At 35.3% G+C, this 16711-nt stretch overlaps 1 protein-coding gene across 4 annotated transcripts in view; it reads right to left on the reverse strand.

Moving 5' to 3' along the window:
• Window positions 1–16711, reverse strand: part of LOC106881072 (uncharacterized) — a 175199-nt gene that overhangs the window by 23556 nt on the left and 134932 nt on the right. For all 4 annotated transcript variants that reach the window (XM_089354504.1, XM_014931286.3, XM_014931285.3 and 1 more), the window contains exons 5-6: window positions 11903–12011; window positions 3931–4984 (exon numbers count right to left, since the gene is read on the reverse strand). In XM_089354504.1, the coding sequence (XP_089210630.1) occupies window positions 3931–4984; window positions 11903–12011 (1163 nt within the window). The remainder of the gene's footprint in view (window positions 1–3930; window positions 4985–11902; window positions 12012–16711) is intronic.

The raw sequence follows: 16711 nt of genomic DNA on the forward strand, positions 1-16711 counted from the left end.
ATTTGGCTCTTAGAATCGTGATGGTATATGAACCATGAAATCCTATCACTGACTACAACTTCTGTGCATGCAACGTTCAAGGTTACAGTTCTAAGAATACAGAAAGCTTTTAGTACCCAGATCTTCCATCAGTAATCAAATCTGTACTCTTTGATCTATTTATTCTAGTTACTCATCCACTCAACAGCCTGGATCATCATAATACCGGTTAAGATCTAAATTTAGACAATGATAATATTCTTGAAGAGAGCATAAATCATTAACATAAGCCCAGCTGAACAACTTAACAGGTGACAGAATCTGCTCCCAAAATTCAACAGAACATTTGGTGTCTAACCTGCTTGAAAACAATCTGCAGGCATTCACTGTCTTTGCTTGATACAGAAAGTATGAGAAAGATTTTGTTTAATTTTCATGATGAGAGAGTGTCCTTCTGTTTTTCCAAAGACATTTTGGAATTGGTGTGGAAGCTAGGTACTGAATGTTGAAGAGTGATATAGACATTCATGCCAGAAGTTTGTTTTGTTCATTTAAAAGGAACCAATGAAATTGTAAGATCGCATAAAAAGAAAGAAGAAAGAAATAATATGAATGGATGTTGTGTAAAGATCTCAAAGTGATTTGCATGTTACTTGGCTAACAATATGGGTCCACAAAAGCCATATTTCATTTGTGAATAGGTTAGAAGAGCATGCAATCAGCATTGGCGGATGGAAAAATAAATGGTTTCTCAGAAAGGATTTTATTTCTGGATTGAAGAACACTTTGCATGGACAACAAGTTGAACCTAATGTTACAACCATTGCATAACAAAGCTTGATGAAGCAAATTACTGTAAATTAAATATAACCAACTTAAAATTCATGGATATCATAAATTTTCATTCAAATATGAATATAACATATGGAAACAATATCTTATATTTTTCATATAAAAGAAAATATCAGAAAATAATTATCTCTCTAGGGACTAGCCACATAGTAAATTTTCCTCCATCCATTAAAAATTGGCATAAGTCCTTCTTATACATAGCCTGTAGTACCAAATAAGGTCATTGAAAGCAGCGGTTGTACAATATTACAATATTTATATCTGTATCTTTTATATATGTGTGAGCTTTTTGACACCTCAATAGTGCTGATGATCCAAAAATACATTCAGTACACACTGTAACATAGTTGGTATTAGGAAGGGCAACAGTCATAAACACCATGCTAAAGAAACTATTGGTCTTTGGACCCATCAGATCCAGTCAAACCCTCCACTCTATGCCAGTATAGAATATGGGCATGAAATAACGAAGATGATAATGATGATGTTGATACTCATATTTGGAGTTCTATCTCTCCTGCTTGAAGTACCAAACCAATATATATGCTTAGAAGCTGTGCATGGTACCAGGATTTTTGACTCATGTCAAATATAACAAACTACTCCAAATCATTGTTTGAGGATCTGCATGAGTGGAATCTGGACTGGCTACTTTGTACTGGCATCAAGTTGTATACACTGTAATAACAAAGCCAAACCAATTCAAAATATCACTATTTGGTTTGACTTCATCATTACAACTGAGTGTGTGTACGTGTGTGTGTGTGTGTGTGTGTGTGTGTGTGTGTGTGTGTGTGAGTGTGTGTGTGTGTACACATAAGGGAGAGAGAAATTAGGGTGAGAAAGAGACATAAAGGCAGAGCTTACCACTCCATTACAACTATCAGTCTTTCATCATCTCTTTTCATGAATCCTCTTGATTTTTACTCCAGGTGAGTGGGGACTTGGGGAAAGGTGACAGTATTTACCATCATTTTTTCAATTTAATAGTATTGCATATGATAGTTAAATGTCTCCGACAAGTTAACAGTAAGTGCTGATTATTTATTCTGCCTTATGCAACCTATAATCACTTATGTTAATGAAATGTATGTGAGATGGTGTAACTAAACATCTTATAAACAATCTTTCATAAAGCAGCATGAATCAAAGTAAAGATGTGTACATTTATTTTTAATACATTTTTGAACACTAGAATGAGAAAAGCATTTGCAGTAAGATTTTCTCAGAGAAAAATATCTCCCCATAGATTTTGTGTGAAAAACGCATCTAGCCGAGCTCCAATACTTGGAGCTTGGCTTGGCTTGGTGTCTTTTCAAACACAAAGTCTGTTAAGAGAAATTATTCCCAGAGACAAAATTCTACTGCAAAGAAATTAATTTCAGTTTTGTATGTCTTTGCAAACCAAATCCCAAAACGAAACAAATCTATAGTTATCTATTTTCTGTACAGGAACAGATGTTCTAGCTTAGCTCCAAATGATACTGAGGAGGCAAAACTACACTGAAACACTATGTCAGGTAGTCCACTGAGTCTATAAGGAAAAATAAGGAAACATTTTTTCTCAGAGACAAAATTTTGCAGCAAACACTGTATTTGTTCTAGTGTACAGGAATGTGTTAAATACACACACACACAAAGGTACACACAGACATGTGCACGCATGCATGCATACACACACACACACACACACACACACACACACACGCACGTGTATATGTCACTTTCAAATTCCGAAATATGTTACATTGGTAGTTGGCCTGTGGAAAACATTCAACCAATCACACTGTTTTTTACTAACAATTTCTGGTGGAGAATACCAGAAATTCCAAAGACAGAAGCAAAACCTAGAATCCAAGGCCTTAAAGTAAACTCAGAGCAACAAAAATTTGTGTTAGTAGGAAAGAAGATAGGACAATATAGCGAAATGGAAAAGTGTTCACACTTGATATACAGGAAAAGAGTAAGTTGAGAACTTCATGTGATGTATCCAATGTAATCCATGGGAGCGCCTTAGAGTTGCAGTGGTATCATACCTGAACTGGTAGAAAAGAGAAAGTTTGTAGGTAGCAAGTGGGTAGGAGTGGTTAGTAATAAGAGCATCTGCAAAATGTTTTTTCAAATGATTAAGAGTTGGTAGCTTCTTTTATCTAGGTAACCTATATAGCAGTGGAGGTGAGTATTCCAAAAGCATAAAATCCAGAGTAAAAACAGAATGGGAACCTTCAGAGAGTTAGTGATTTATCTCAGTGAGTGAAGAGCAGATTATACAATGCTTGTGTATAGAGTGTAATGTTGTATGGCAATAAAACATAGGCAGTGAATGTGGAGGAGGTGAAAAAAGCTGCAAAGAAATGAATCAAGCAAGCTCTGCTTTATGTGTAATGTTAGTGTGCACAAACGGTAAACCCCAAATGTATTGCGAGAAAAGCTGGATATAAAGAAAATCAGATGTATGCAAGAAAGCAACCTGTTCTGGTATGGACATGTGATGCATATGGAGGAATATAGCTAAAGAGATCCCACGGAAGGAGTCTGTGGAAAATGAAGACCAAAGAAGACGTGAAGTAAAGACTGATACTGAACCTCATAAAGGTGACATCATAGAATCACAACAAGTGACAAAGTGCTGTGTTGATGAATCTAATCAACCCATACAAGCATAGCAAAATGGATGTGAAAATGATGACTAGGAAATGTATTAGAACAAATTAAATATATGTGTGCATGTGTGCGACTATGTATGGCACGCTCAAATGTCTCATGTTTATAGATAAAGGCAAAATAATCAGATCTTTACCTTCCTGATGTGTATTAGAGTTGGAAGTGAAACGCTTACAGCTGGAGCTTGAATTCAAAGCTAAATTATAAACTTAGCTCTGCAAAAACTTACTTCAAGACTACATAGTGACTTTTAGAATCACATTGTAAATATCGTCACTAAATAATAGGGTGTTGAAAAAATATGAATGTATATGCATTTAATGAAGATATGCTTAATAATGATGTTTCTGTTGAAAATTTATGATAATTGTTATTTTAAAAAAGAAAACAGAAAAATGTTAAAAGAAAAGAAATTTAGAAGGTATGTATATCTACCTTGATTTGGACAATGACGGTGCAGTTCTGTTTACTTCACAAGCAGCAGACATAGGAGAGGATGATGATGGTAAAGAATGTTGAAAGAGGGGAGGTGGAGGCAGCGGCGGCGGAGGAGGAGGAGGAGGTGGTGGAGGTGGTGGCGGTGGTAGGTCATCAGTATCACTTTGCATAGAGAGGCTGTCAGTGTCCTGTGATGATGAAAAGCTTTTCTCCAGCTCTTCAATAAGAGATTGTGGTGGTGGTGGTGGAGGCGGTGGAGGCGAAGGAGAACAGCCCATTTCTCTACTCGGGTTACTTAAGTGTAAGTATTTGGGCATGTCTGAAGTCATTCGAGCAATCTCCTCCTCTTCTTTATCAAAGTGATTTGGCAGCTTCTCAGCATTGGCTTCTGAGAGTTTCTTGGAACCTACTTGGATGGAGGTTGTGTAGTTATTGTTAATTTTACTAATTTGCACAGGATCCATTTTGCGAGCAAACTTTTTATTTATCTGGATTTTCTCAATAGATGAACGCCCACTGCAATCTCCTTTGCTAGACCAGGAATAGAAGTCTTCAGAACCTTCTATTGGACGGCTACGATAGTCAGAAGATGGAAGGACCTGTGAAGGATTCATTCTTTGACCTGGAGAAGTGGAAGAATGTTCTGCATTTTGCTTGTCCTCTTCAGCAGCATTCAATGAACTTGAAGTCGATGGCTGATTACTATTGGAAGCTCCTGGAATTGTCGCAGATTTCTCTGCTAAATATGGGAAACTGAATGGGGCAGGTGGTGTCGGTGGTGGAGGAGGTGTTGGCGGTATAATGTTTGTTGTTAGTGGGGGCAAAATTCTCACTGCAGAAGCTGGTAATGAAATCGTATGTGCTGGCAAGCCGGCTCCAATGCTCAGAGAAGCAGAATTGTGGGGTGATGCAGAAGGAGACGAGGAGGAGTTGAAACTTACACACGTTGAGTGACGGTTGGAGCGAGATGAAGAAGTCTTCCAATAAGAACTGGCTGCTGGTGGAGGTGGAGGGGGTGGTATTGACGACGACTGTTTTATGTGGTCTGCAACTGAGATAAAATACAACTGCATGTTAGACACTGAAAATTTGATAATTCATCTGCAAGTTAATTAGCAAATAATAGCAATGATAATATTACATAATGATGAACAGCTTAGGGAATACAGTTTCAATATTATACATTGATAATTAATAATGTAACATAAATATTTCTTTTTTTACATTTAGAATATTGATTTTTTTTGCTATTTATTTTAACATTTATATTAAATGGGATTTATATAATTTGAAACTGATTTAAATTTTACATATAAAACCATTAAATAATAATATAAAAAATAATTTCAAAACATAGAAATTATAGTTACAGATCCTCTATTCCGAGAGTGAACAGTTGGATGTTACATGTATATGCATGTTTACCTGTATGCATAGGTACATATATATAGGAGGAGGAGAGAGAGAGAGAGAGAGAGAGAGAGAGAGAAAGAAGGAATATAAATAAATGAGTACAAAAATATAAGTAGTTTTTTTTTTAATGAATTTACAGTGCACTCAGAGATTTTTTACACGAGAGCAAAACAAACATTTTGTGTCTTACTTAATCGGAACCATTTTAGTTTATTTACAATACAATGCAAAGAAGTCAATAATCATTCCAGTTATATATGTTTTAACAATTCTTCTCTAGTGTCATTTTCCATTACCGAAAGGTAATGTACAAGAGCTTTCATCATTTTTACTTGCTTGGTAGAATATATTCTATCTAAGTGCTTTTTACTTCTGTCCATATTATGTAGTCAGCAGACACAGGAACACCTAAGCTATTAGTTTCTTCAAAGATAAATTATTATGTATTGACAAGTGGTTGACATATTTTTTGATTGTTTATTTTTGGTCATTTATGTTTTCTAAATATCTAACTTGGTTCAAAAGTAGTAAAAGTACTGAATATGCTGATAGTTTAATCTAATTATTTCTCTCTTTTTTTTTTTTTTTTTTTTTGAATAAAGATGGAAATCAGTTAAAGAGGAAAATATTTTGCTTCTATAGTGAAAAAACACAAACATCCATATTAATCTCATATCACACATTTATTCTTCAATCAGTGGATCTTCAAGTTAGAAAATTCAATTTTCAAATACTTCACTATGTGGATTTCTAATCAGGATTCAACTTTCTAGTCCTTTTTGATGCCCAAATATTTCATTCCCCCGTCCATCATCATCATTACTATCATCATCATTTTAACATCTACTTTCCATACTGGCATAGAGTTAGACAAAACGTAAACAGGCAGCTTTTTTTTTACAGCTAGATGCTCTTCCTATTGTCAACTCTCACTTATTTCTATGTAAGGTAATATCTCCTCTAGCCTTTCAAACAACAGACAGCTTATTGGCTGGACATGTTTCTATAGCAAATTGTGACAAAAAAAAAAGCTGCTTTTATGACTAGTTCAGTGACCTTGTTTTTACATAATATGTATGTACACAACATCTAAGCAAAAAAAACAAAACAAATAAACACATACACCCACATATATAAACAATAGGCCTCTTACACTTTCTGAGTGCCAATTTCACTCACAAAGCATTGGTCACACAACACATACATAAACACAAACACATACATAAATATACACATGCACACACACACATATCTGCATATATCCTCTTAGGCCACGTTCAGTCATGGCTGACCATGGGTATCACGTCTGTCCATTTGTTGTCTTGTTTGGGTCGCTCGGCTTGAGCAGTGCCTCCTGTGGCTATGATGACCAATGTGAGAATGACAGTCTCGGTCACATAGATCGCATCTGTGTATGGATTCTGGTCTGTCGGCTGTTGATCCCTTACATTGGGCTCAAGTTTCCACAGCTGCAGCTGACAGCTTCTCTTCACCAATCCATAGTTGTTCACTAATGGGGATGCTCTTGATAGTGGATACAAGGTTCTCGTAGAACTTGTCCTTAGCTTCCGGGGCAGTGAACACTGTTGGGGCATACACACTGACGAGGGTGACAGGGCCTTTGGTAGTGTTGAGGTGGGGAGTTAGGAGCCACTCAGAGCCACTGATGCCTGGTTTTCCCATTCTCAGCAAGCTGTTCTTTGTTGCAAAGCCTACTCCATGTTCTCTGAGCTCATCAGAGCTCTTCCCTTCCAGAGGAATGTGTAGTCTCTCTCCCTCAGTGTGCCTTCATTGGCTAACCATGTTTCCTGCAGAGCAGCGATATTGATATGTCAGTCTCTTGAGCTCCTTGTTGATGACTGCTGTTTTCCTGGTGTCAATGATGTCCTGAAGGTCCTGAGAGAGGCCAGGCATCGTTGTCCGGACATTCCAATGTTCCAGTTTTAGAACTGGTCACTTTTTGATAGCTTTTCTGCTTTTACCTGGTTCGGTAGTCGACAATCTGCTTGTCGGATGTTCTCCTAATCCCTCATGCACCCAATGGGGAAAGCAAGCCACAGCAGGACAACACCTTACTGGCTGGGGTCTGCGTAACTCGAGGCGGGTGGTAGCTGTCCAATGAGACTCGAAGATCTCTCCCACCGACAGAAGCAACCCCTGGTGCCACACTCTACGCCAATTGAGTAAAGGCTTATAACCAGTACCTGCTGCTTCCTGTGTTGTGTTGACATCAAATAAATGGTGAAGCTGGAGTTTCCTCTCCAGGTGCAGGTGTGCATGTTTAATGATGGCGTGGACGGATGTGAGCCAGGGCAATGTAGTATGGAGAACAGGTTGTTGCCCATGCACTTTTCCCCCCTTCTCCACCTTGCTGACGAATCCAAAGGAACAGTGGGCTGCTACAGTTTGGTGCCAACATGGTTGCAGGAGCAGCCAGGATGAAGTTGAAGTCAACATCAAGCTGCTTTAGGGGCTCTGACTCCTGATTTTTCCTTAAGGTTTACTCCTGAAGCCTTCCCTGTGACCAGGTATCCCACAAGATGACAGAGGTTTGAAATCAGGGTTTCCCTTCCCCCAGGTGGGCTGCCCTCCTGGGTTGACAAGCCCCCACCTGCCTGAAGCAACTGGTTTTGAGGTGTCAGATACCCACCTTTGCCCCTTCTCCCATCAGTGGTAGCAGTTCCGCTGGGCTTAGAAGCTAAGCCGCCATACAATATATATACAATTTAAGAACACAATATACAATATGTACACACACATGCTGAAATAAAATATATACAATATGCACATACACAGTTTAAAATGCAATATATACAATACACACACACAAACACTCCACAAACACATGTAGTTGAATGGCCAGTGACTACATTGTAGTTCCTCCGCCCTTTGGCAGGTCTTATTTTTTGTCCCGCAGGGTGTTCAACAAGCACCCACCTCACAAAGCAGGCCTGGTGGGGTTGCCAGTTTAGTCAGATATAGCTGTTTAAATGCCAAAGGTTTAAACAGCCCTGTTGGGAGACATGAGTATATATATATATATATATATATATATTATATATTGTGAAATTTAATTCAATTTTGATAAATTAAATTGAATTTTTCCCTGATATTATTATCATAATTATATAAATATATATATGTATATATGTATGTATATATATATATATATATATATATACATACATATATATATATATATATACACACACACACACACACACACACACACACACACACACACACACACATACATACACATGCATATAAATACAACAGGCTACTTTCAGTTTCTGTCTGCCAAATACACTCACAAGACCATGTAGTTGGGAAGCAAACTTCTTACCACACAGCCACACCTGTGCCTAGAGAGAAAGCAAAACCCTTGGGCATTACTGTCCTGAGCCCTAGAACTCATAATTCTGGTAACCCAGTTTTCATGGCATATAAGTAACTAAGATCCCAACATTATTCCAAGAATGGGACACCAGTCCATTACAAAGTTATTCATTTACAGCTGAGTGGACTGAAGCATTGTGAAATGAAGAAGCAAGAATACAATGCACCACTGAGTCAGAATTGAAATCATGATCTTGTGATCATGAATACAACAACCTAATCACCTGGCCACATACCTTCAAATAAAGGCACACACACACACACACACACGTTATTAGCTAGTTTGCAAACTGAAACTGGTACTAGTTTCTTTATTATTGCAGCAAAGTTTAATTACAGAACAAAACTCTATACATTCCCTGAATGGCTGTTATCAGTTCAAACAAATCTTGCTGTTGCTTGGCTTGGCACTTTCATCTCATTATTTTTTCACTCCAGTGAAGAAAAACAGAACAAGAACAAAAGCAAAAACAAAACAAAACAAACTAAATTTAAAACCAATTATTCTGCATTTAGATTGCAGTTAGCCACTCTTGACTGGTTGAAAATTTCCATTAGGGAGAGAATGAGATAATATAATCTTTCAGAAAGTTTGTGTTAAAATTACAAATCTGCAAACTGTCATTTGATAATCAAATTATGGCAACAAGCAGTGCTAAAAATAAAATGTTGTTCTTACCACGAGGCAGAAGAAACAAATATGGTTTTCAAGTAATGAAAAATGTAAGTGCTTTGTATTGATTAAGTGTAAAATTTGAAATCTGAGGAAACGGCAGAAAATCTGTGTTGACAACAATGTTAATAAAATGCCAGAATGTACATGTCAATAAGTTTAGTTCCCATGAGGTTTAAGGATCTATGCCTGAAATATCAAGAATTTTCACTCTTCACAGCAACAAAAATTATTGGCACCTGCTAATATGCTTTCACCACATGTAGGTTTTTAATGCATTACTATAAAATGATTGAAAGTTATAGAATTGGAAAATAAGTCTTCATATAAATAAATAAACTTATGTTTTAAAGAATAAATTTAATGAAGAATATAAAAATGTATTATAATATACAGGAGACTCAAGAAAGAACTTCTAAACAAATATGCATAAAGGCATATAGTAATGTAAGTCATTCATGTAAACTGTTTCTAAGTCATACAATCATACATGTTTATATATATCTATATATATAAAACTTATAATGTATGTGTCTGTCTGTGTGTACGTGTGCATCACTAAAACGCTAGAACTACCCAACCAATTTCATTCAAATTTTAAACATGCTTTACTTAGGGTCCATGGAGTGTCATGGGTGAGAAAACTTTTAAACTTCTTACTTAATGCAAGCCCAGAGCAATCTCTTACACTGTTTCGGTATTACATGCCAAAAGTGAAAAAATAACATTTCTGTTGTAATGTGATATAATAGTTTCACTTTTATTTTGTTTCCCTTTCAATAGTTTCATTTTTATTTCACTACGTATGTATATACATCTTTGTATATATGTGTATATATATATATATATATATATATATATATATATATATATATATATATATATATATATATATATATATATATATACATATGTATGTATATATATATATATATGTATTTATATCTTTGTATATGCATATATATATGTATTTATATCTTTGTATATGTATATATATATATATATATATATATAATTATGTGTATTTCTTCTATCTTAATGAATAAAACTTCTTCTGATAGAATAAATGGGTTAATAGAAACCAATGTAGCAAAGAACACAAAATAACTGTGGTTAGCTCCTGTTTTTAAGGCAGGAACTCCTTGAAATTTTGGGTATTTGAGTATATTTAAGAATTTAAGGATTGGAGAAAACGCATGTTATAATTGCATACTTTATTCCTACATATGTTTCAAAGGATTACAACCTGTGTGATCCATAGGGATCTTTGATATTACAATTGTAACCTTCTCATCAGGGAAGATTCCCATGCTTTCCCTGATGAGAAGGTTACAATTGTAATATCAAAGATCCCTATGGATCACACAGGTTGTAATCCTTTGAAACATATGTAGGAATAAAGTATGCAATTATAACATGCGTTTTCTCCAATCCTTAAATTCTTATATATATATATATATATATATATATATATATATATATGTATATATATATATGTATTTATATCTTTGTATATATATATATATAGGTGCAGGAGTGGCTGTGTGGTAAGTAGCTTGCTTACCAATCACATGGTTCCGGGTTCAGTCCCACTGCATGGCACCTTGGGCAAGTGTCTTCTACTAGAGCCTCAGGCCGACAAAAGCCTTGTGAGTGGATTTTGAAGATGGAAACTGAAAGAACCCCGTCGTATATATGTATATGTATATATATATGTGTGTGTTTGTGTGTCTGTGTTTGTCCCTGCAACATTGCTTGACAACTGATGCTGGTGTGTTTACGTCCCTGTAACCTAGCGGTTCAGCAAAAGAGACCGATAGAATAAGTACTAGGCTTACAAAGAATAAGACCTGGGGTCGATTTGCTTGACTAAAGGCGGTGCGCACAGTAGAAAATACAGCTGTGAGCAGTAGAGATCAGATTGATAAACAGTAGCAACTGCAGCTGTGAGGGATACATTAGTGAACAGTAGAGGCAGCAATAGTGGGAAGTAGAGAACATAAATTTGAGAGAGAGAGAGAGAGAGAGAGCTGGTGGTGGGGGTCACAGTAGACTGGAATAGCTCCAGTATTTGGTTAGTACTCTAGTTTGTCAATACTCAAAAGAGAGGAAAGCAAAACTGAACTCAGCAGGGTTTCAAATCCAGATGAAAATGGACTTAACTAAAATAATGTAAGGTATTTTGTTCATCACTCTCCTAATCTTTCAGTTCATCTTGATAGCAGAAATTACTAACACTCAAAAGATAAAAGGGAATGTCAACCCCGGCAGGATTTGAACTCAAAACATAAAAGGATTTAACTAATGATCACACCGCATTTTGTTTGTTGCTCAACCAATTCTGCCAATCTAGCTTCATTTCAGAAATTATCAACAGTAAACAGTCTCTATATCGGTGTCAACACATATCTAACTTGAGTAGCTAAAAAAACAAAAACAAACAAAAAAAAACAGATAAGCCACTGAATAAAAACATATACTTACCAGGGTAGGAATGTCGTTTAAATGGAGAATTTTGGCGATGATGCAGACTTCTGTTTATATTAGTTGTTGAGTGCACGTTATTGTTATTGTTGCTGTTTTCAGAATGTACCTAAAGATTAAAATCAAAAATAAATTGTCTTCTCAACTGGAGTAAATAGTTTTATGACTTTAAAGGTCACATTAGTAAATGGAATGAAACAGGCAAAAAGACAGAAGTTTCTCATCATTAATACCATTAATGTTATATGTTAGCTAATTATCAATAGCTTAAGATGAAATTAAAGAAAAAAAAAACAAAACAAACAATATGCAATCAATATTAGTGTGAAGTATTAACTCTTGAAAGCAAGTAGAAAATTCCATAATCAATTTTCATCTTGAAAGAGAAAAGAGTTTTAATCACTACTTCACTCATTTAGTTAAATGGGGGAGGCTTAATATACTTTATGTCGTAAGCCCATACATTTTTTAATCATCTAAAATTATGCTGGCAATGAAAAGAAATATCATTAGGGTTAATTATAATCTTTGACAAAAAAGGCAAGGGAAACAACTCTGAAGTCTAGATTAATTACAGTTTGAATGGATGATACAGTATACAGTGGAAAATGAGTCTGATCTTTTGGGTCAATTTTTATACTTATTTAAGAATGCTATTGTACTAACAAACTGATTTTAATGGGTTAAATGAATTTTCTAATGTGATTTAAACATCAATATTGACAAATATATAATTTGTAATATATTTGTGATTTAAATATTCCCGATCGAAATATCTGCTCATCTTAATTCAGTACTAACGACATAATAATCCAAAAAATGGACTCATATGGACTCATACAACATGAATTTAATGAGAAAACTACATCTATTTCCAAAGTAATTAAACTGATACATACAAAAACACCTCACCCATTACGTAATTAAGACCACGTTTTTGTCATTAACAAATGGAATACTAAAAAATGTGGTCAAATGAAAAATCTAAGTCAATCTATAACAATGAAGAATAAAATTATATTGGTTATCATGACAATGAAAGAAAGAAGTAACCTTAAACTAATAGATAAGCATCACCAATTGATTAGTTATCTTTTCAACTGAACAATATTAAAAAATTCATTTATCTGATTATCTATATCTTAAGGTGGTGAGCTGGCAGAAACGTTAGCATGCTGGGCGAAATGCTTAGCAGTATTTCGTCTTGTCTTTACATTCTGAGTTCAAATTCTGCTGAGGTCGACTTTGCCTTTCAACTTTTTGGGGTCGATAAATTAAGTATCAGCTGCGTACTGGGGTCAATCTAATTGACTGACCCCCTCCCCCAAAATTTCGGGCATTGTGCCTAAAGTAGAAAAGATTATCTATTGTAGTAAAGATTGTTTGCCAACATAATATTGCAGTCCTAGTTTAGGACGAATGTTGCTGTAATTTAGCCCCAGGAGACATCATCTCCAGCTGGCTACACGACACAATCTGTGTCCTCATATTTTCAAACAAGGGAATCTAGCACCCCCACTCAGCTCAAAACAATATCTGTGTGTCACAGTTTTTGGGTTATTTCTCAAACAAGATGGTACTGAGTTAGTTATGGGACTAAAAGGAATGCAACATAAACAGAGACATGCAGATTTACATACAAAGAACCTCCACATAGTTTCCATTTATCAAGTTCCAATTAGAAAGTATTGATCAACCCAAGGCCACAAGTAAAGACACTAGCCAAAGATGATGTGCTGTGCAGTAGAATCGAATCCAAAACTACATGGTTTCTAAGCAAATTTTTTAACCACATGGCTATACCTGCATTTTTACACATATTTTCGTTATAAAACAGTAACTAATGAAAAAAAAAAACGATTTTATTTTGAAATATTTAATGATTTTATCAATTATCATGAATTTAATAACTAATGGCAAATATAAGCAGCATGCTATCAACAGACTTGTTGTGACAGTAACATTTTTTTTTATGTAATCTCATTATATTTGATTTTAACTGACAGTTTAAATATTTTAAACATGTGCACAAATATTTTGTTCTTTCTTGTTCAACTATTTTGGTGAATTTGTTATTTTAGTGAAGTCAAAATTAAAAGGTTTTCATTGTTTTTTTCTATTTTTTCCTATATAAATATTTCAAAATGATGTTATAGCTCATTTGCCAAAATCCTCTACACTTTTAACATTCTGCTTAAAGTGTCAAATTTAGTTTAAAAAAAAAAACTTTTTAAATAAAATATTCCAGACATTTACATTTATAACTAGTTTTGCAATTCTGCTCTTTGATTCTTTTACATGCTTCATTTGCTCAACTGCAGCCACGCTGAGGCTCTGCCTTGATTAATCTGACCTTGGTGCTTACTTTAAACCTGATACTTACATTGGTCTCTTTGTGCTAAGCCACTCAGTTACAAGAATGTAAACAAACTAACACCAGATGTCAATCAATTAGGGACAAACACAACTATACATACAGACACACATGTAATAGCCTGGAGGTATAGTAGAAGAGACTTATCCAAGATGCTGTGCATTAGGACTGAACCCAAAGTCACTCAGCTCCCAAGTGAACTTCCAACCATACAGCCATACCAACACAATTTTTTTTAACTTACTGGGTTTGGAGGAAGAGCCAGTGCTATGGCTTACACAAGCCCTTAACGTCTGGTAAGACTTATCCTAAACGAATCTCTTTGGAGCTGTTTAGGTTTTAAGGATGGATAACAGTGTAAATTTTAAAGACCACATATTCCTGTAAGGAACAGAAATCCCAAGGAACAATGCTACACAAATGGTGTAATTAATGGGGTTTTGAGGCACATTCATCATAGAGTTTGACAGAAGTTGAATATAGAAAGTTGATATTAAATTATGTGATGAATCCAGTCAAGTGACCGGCTGTCTCAGCTATTTGCTCTGCCCTATGTAGTTACAAAATACTGACCTAACTGTACTCAGTTGCAATAACTGTTAGAAAATATTTCATGTTATATCTTAAGTACCTTTACATATGTTATATCTTATAGTTTCACATGATAACATTAATTTTCAAGTCCCTAAAATAACAATATGAACAAATAAATGTTTTAAATAAATATCTTTAGACTAAAAACTGTTTGCTATAACAAACGAAAAAGGATGAGTGGGGGGCTGATATGCATGGCTGTGTTGTTATGAAGTTGATTCTCTAATTGTAGTATTTCAGGTTCAATCCCACAGAATGGTAACTTGAGCAAATGTCTTTTACTATATTCTCAAGTTAACCAACACTTTGTGGGCATAATTTGGTAGAAACAAACTATGTGGAAGCCATCTGCCACACTCACATATGTGTGTGTGTGTATATATATATATATATATATATATATAAGGTTGAGGAGGGTATTGGATTTAACCACTCTATCCCCTTCCAAATTCTATCGTCTTGACTTGACCTAATTACCGCTAACTTTTCACTTGGCTTGGACATCCTTCAAGTAAACAAGCAAAAATCTATTGCAAAATGGAATATATATACCTCTGCCACCTAAGCTATATCAACTTTCGTTCCAACATAAATTTTCCGGATTATTCACACAAGGATTAATCTGCACTAATTTCTACACGGATATTTACCACTGGAATGAAACTACTCTTCAAGTATTGTTCTCTCTTTTTTCAGCACATCACACTCTTTACCACTTCATACTAAAAATATCCGCCTATGGATATAATAATAGATAACTTTATTTTTTCTGTCTCCGATGAACGGAAGTACTGGATCTTCCCAGAAACAGCTGTAAGACTCTATCCATAAAATTCTTCAACCTTACCTTTGCTCTCTTTATCCTTTTGTTTTTATATATTTACATATATATATATATATATATATATATATATATATATATATAATGTACTAGCTGATGTACCCGGTTATTCCCGGAAAAGTGGAGCTTATCCCTTGGATCTGTTCTCATAATTGTTTCACTAATCCAATAACAACAATACAAAGTATGGAGCCCTTAAAACTGTTTTTGTGCATTTACAGAGAATACCAAACTGTCTTAAACAGGATCTTTCCCTCTCAAATACTCTCCACTTAGCAGAATGAGACTTTTGCTTTTCCTTGTTACGTTTCTGTCTTCCATGTTACATGGCAACCTCACTAGTACCCATATCACAAAAGAAGTATCTTGTACAGAGTATAAAGTGGTTGGCATTAGGAAGGGCATCCATCTGCAGAGATCATGCTAATGCTGACACTGGAGCTCAACACAGCCTTGCAGCTTGCCAGATACTGTCAAATCACCCAACACATGTGAGCAAGGAAAAACAGACGATGATGATAATGATGATGATGATGATAATGTGTGTGTGTGTATGTATGTGTGTGTGTTTGTGTGTGTATGTTTCTAAATGTGTGTGCATGCATCTGTTTACATTTGCTTTCTACAACAGTTGTTATGAAGGATGTTGTTACTTTCCTTGGCAACAACTTGTCTGCTCACTTTGTGCCTTCTTTGCAGATGCATGAGATAAGAGATAACCTATAAAACAGGCAAAGAAAAGCATCCAGCCATAAAGCAAGGCCTCAATCATATTTCTGTCCAACCCATCCAAGCATAGAAAAATATGGCTGTAAAATGAATGAGTGAATACTGAATATAGATCCATCTGTCATTATGTAGGTGGTGGGGTGGGAGAGAAAAAGAGTGCTATGGACAAATAATCAAGAACCATCTAAATGTGGACATCAAGCATCCCAACCATTTTTTCATCTGCTTTTCTATGCTTGCATGAGTTGGGTGGAACTTCTCCTGCATAGTG

Source organism: Octopus bimaculoides, chromosome 6 (assembly GCF_046866305.1).
Source record: "Octopus bimaculoides isolate indiv1 chromosome 6, ASM4686630v1, whole genome shotgun sequence".
NCBI classification, from domain to species: Eukaryota; Metazoa; Mollusca; class Cephalopoda; order Octopoda; family Octopodidae; genus Octopus; species Octopus bimaculoides.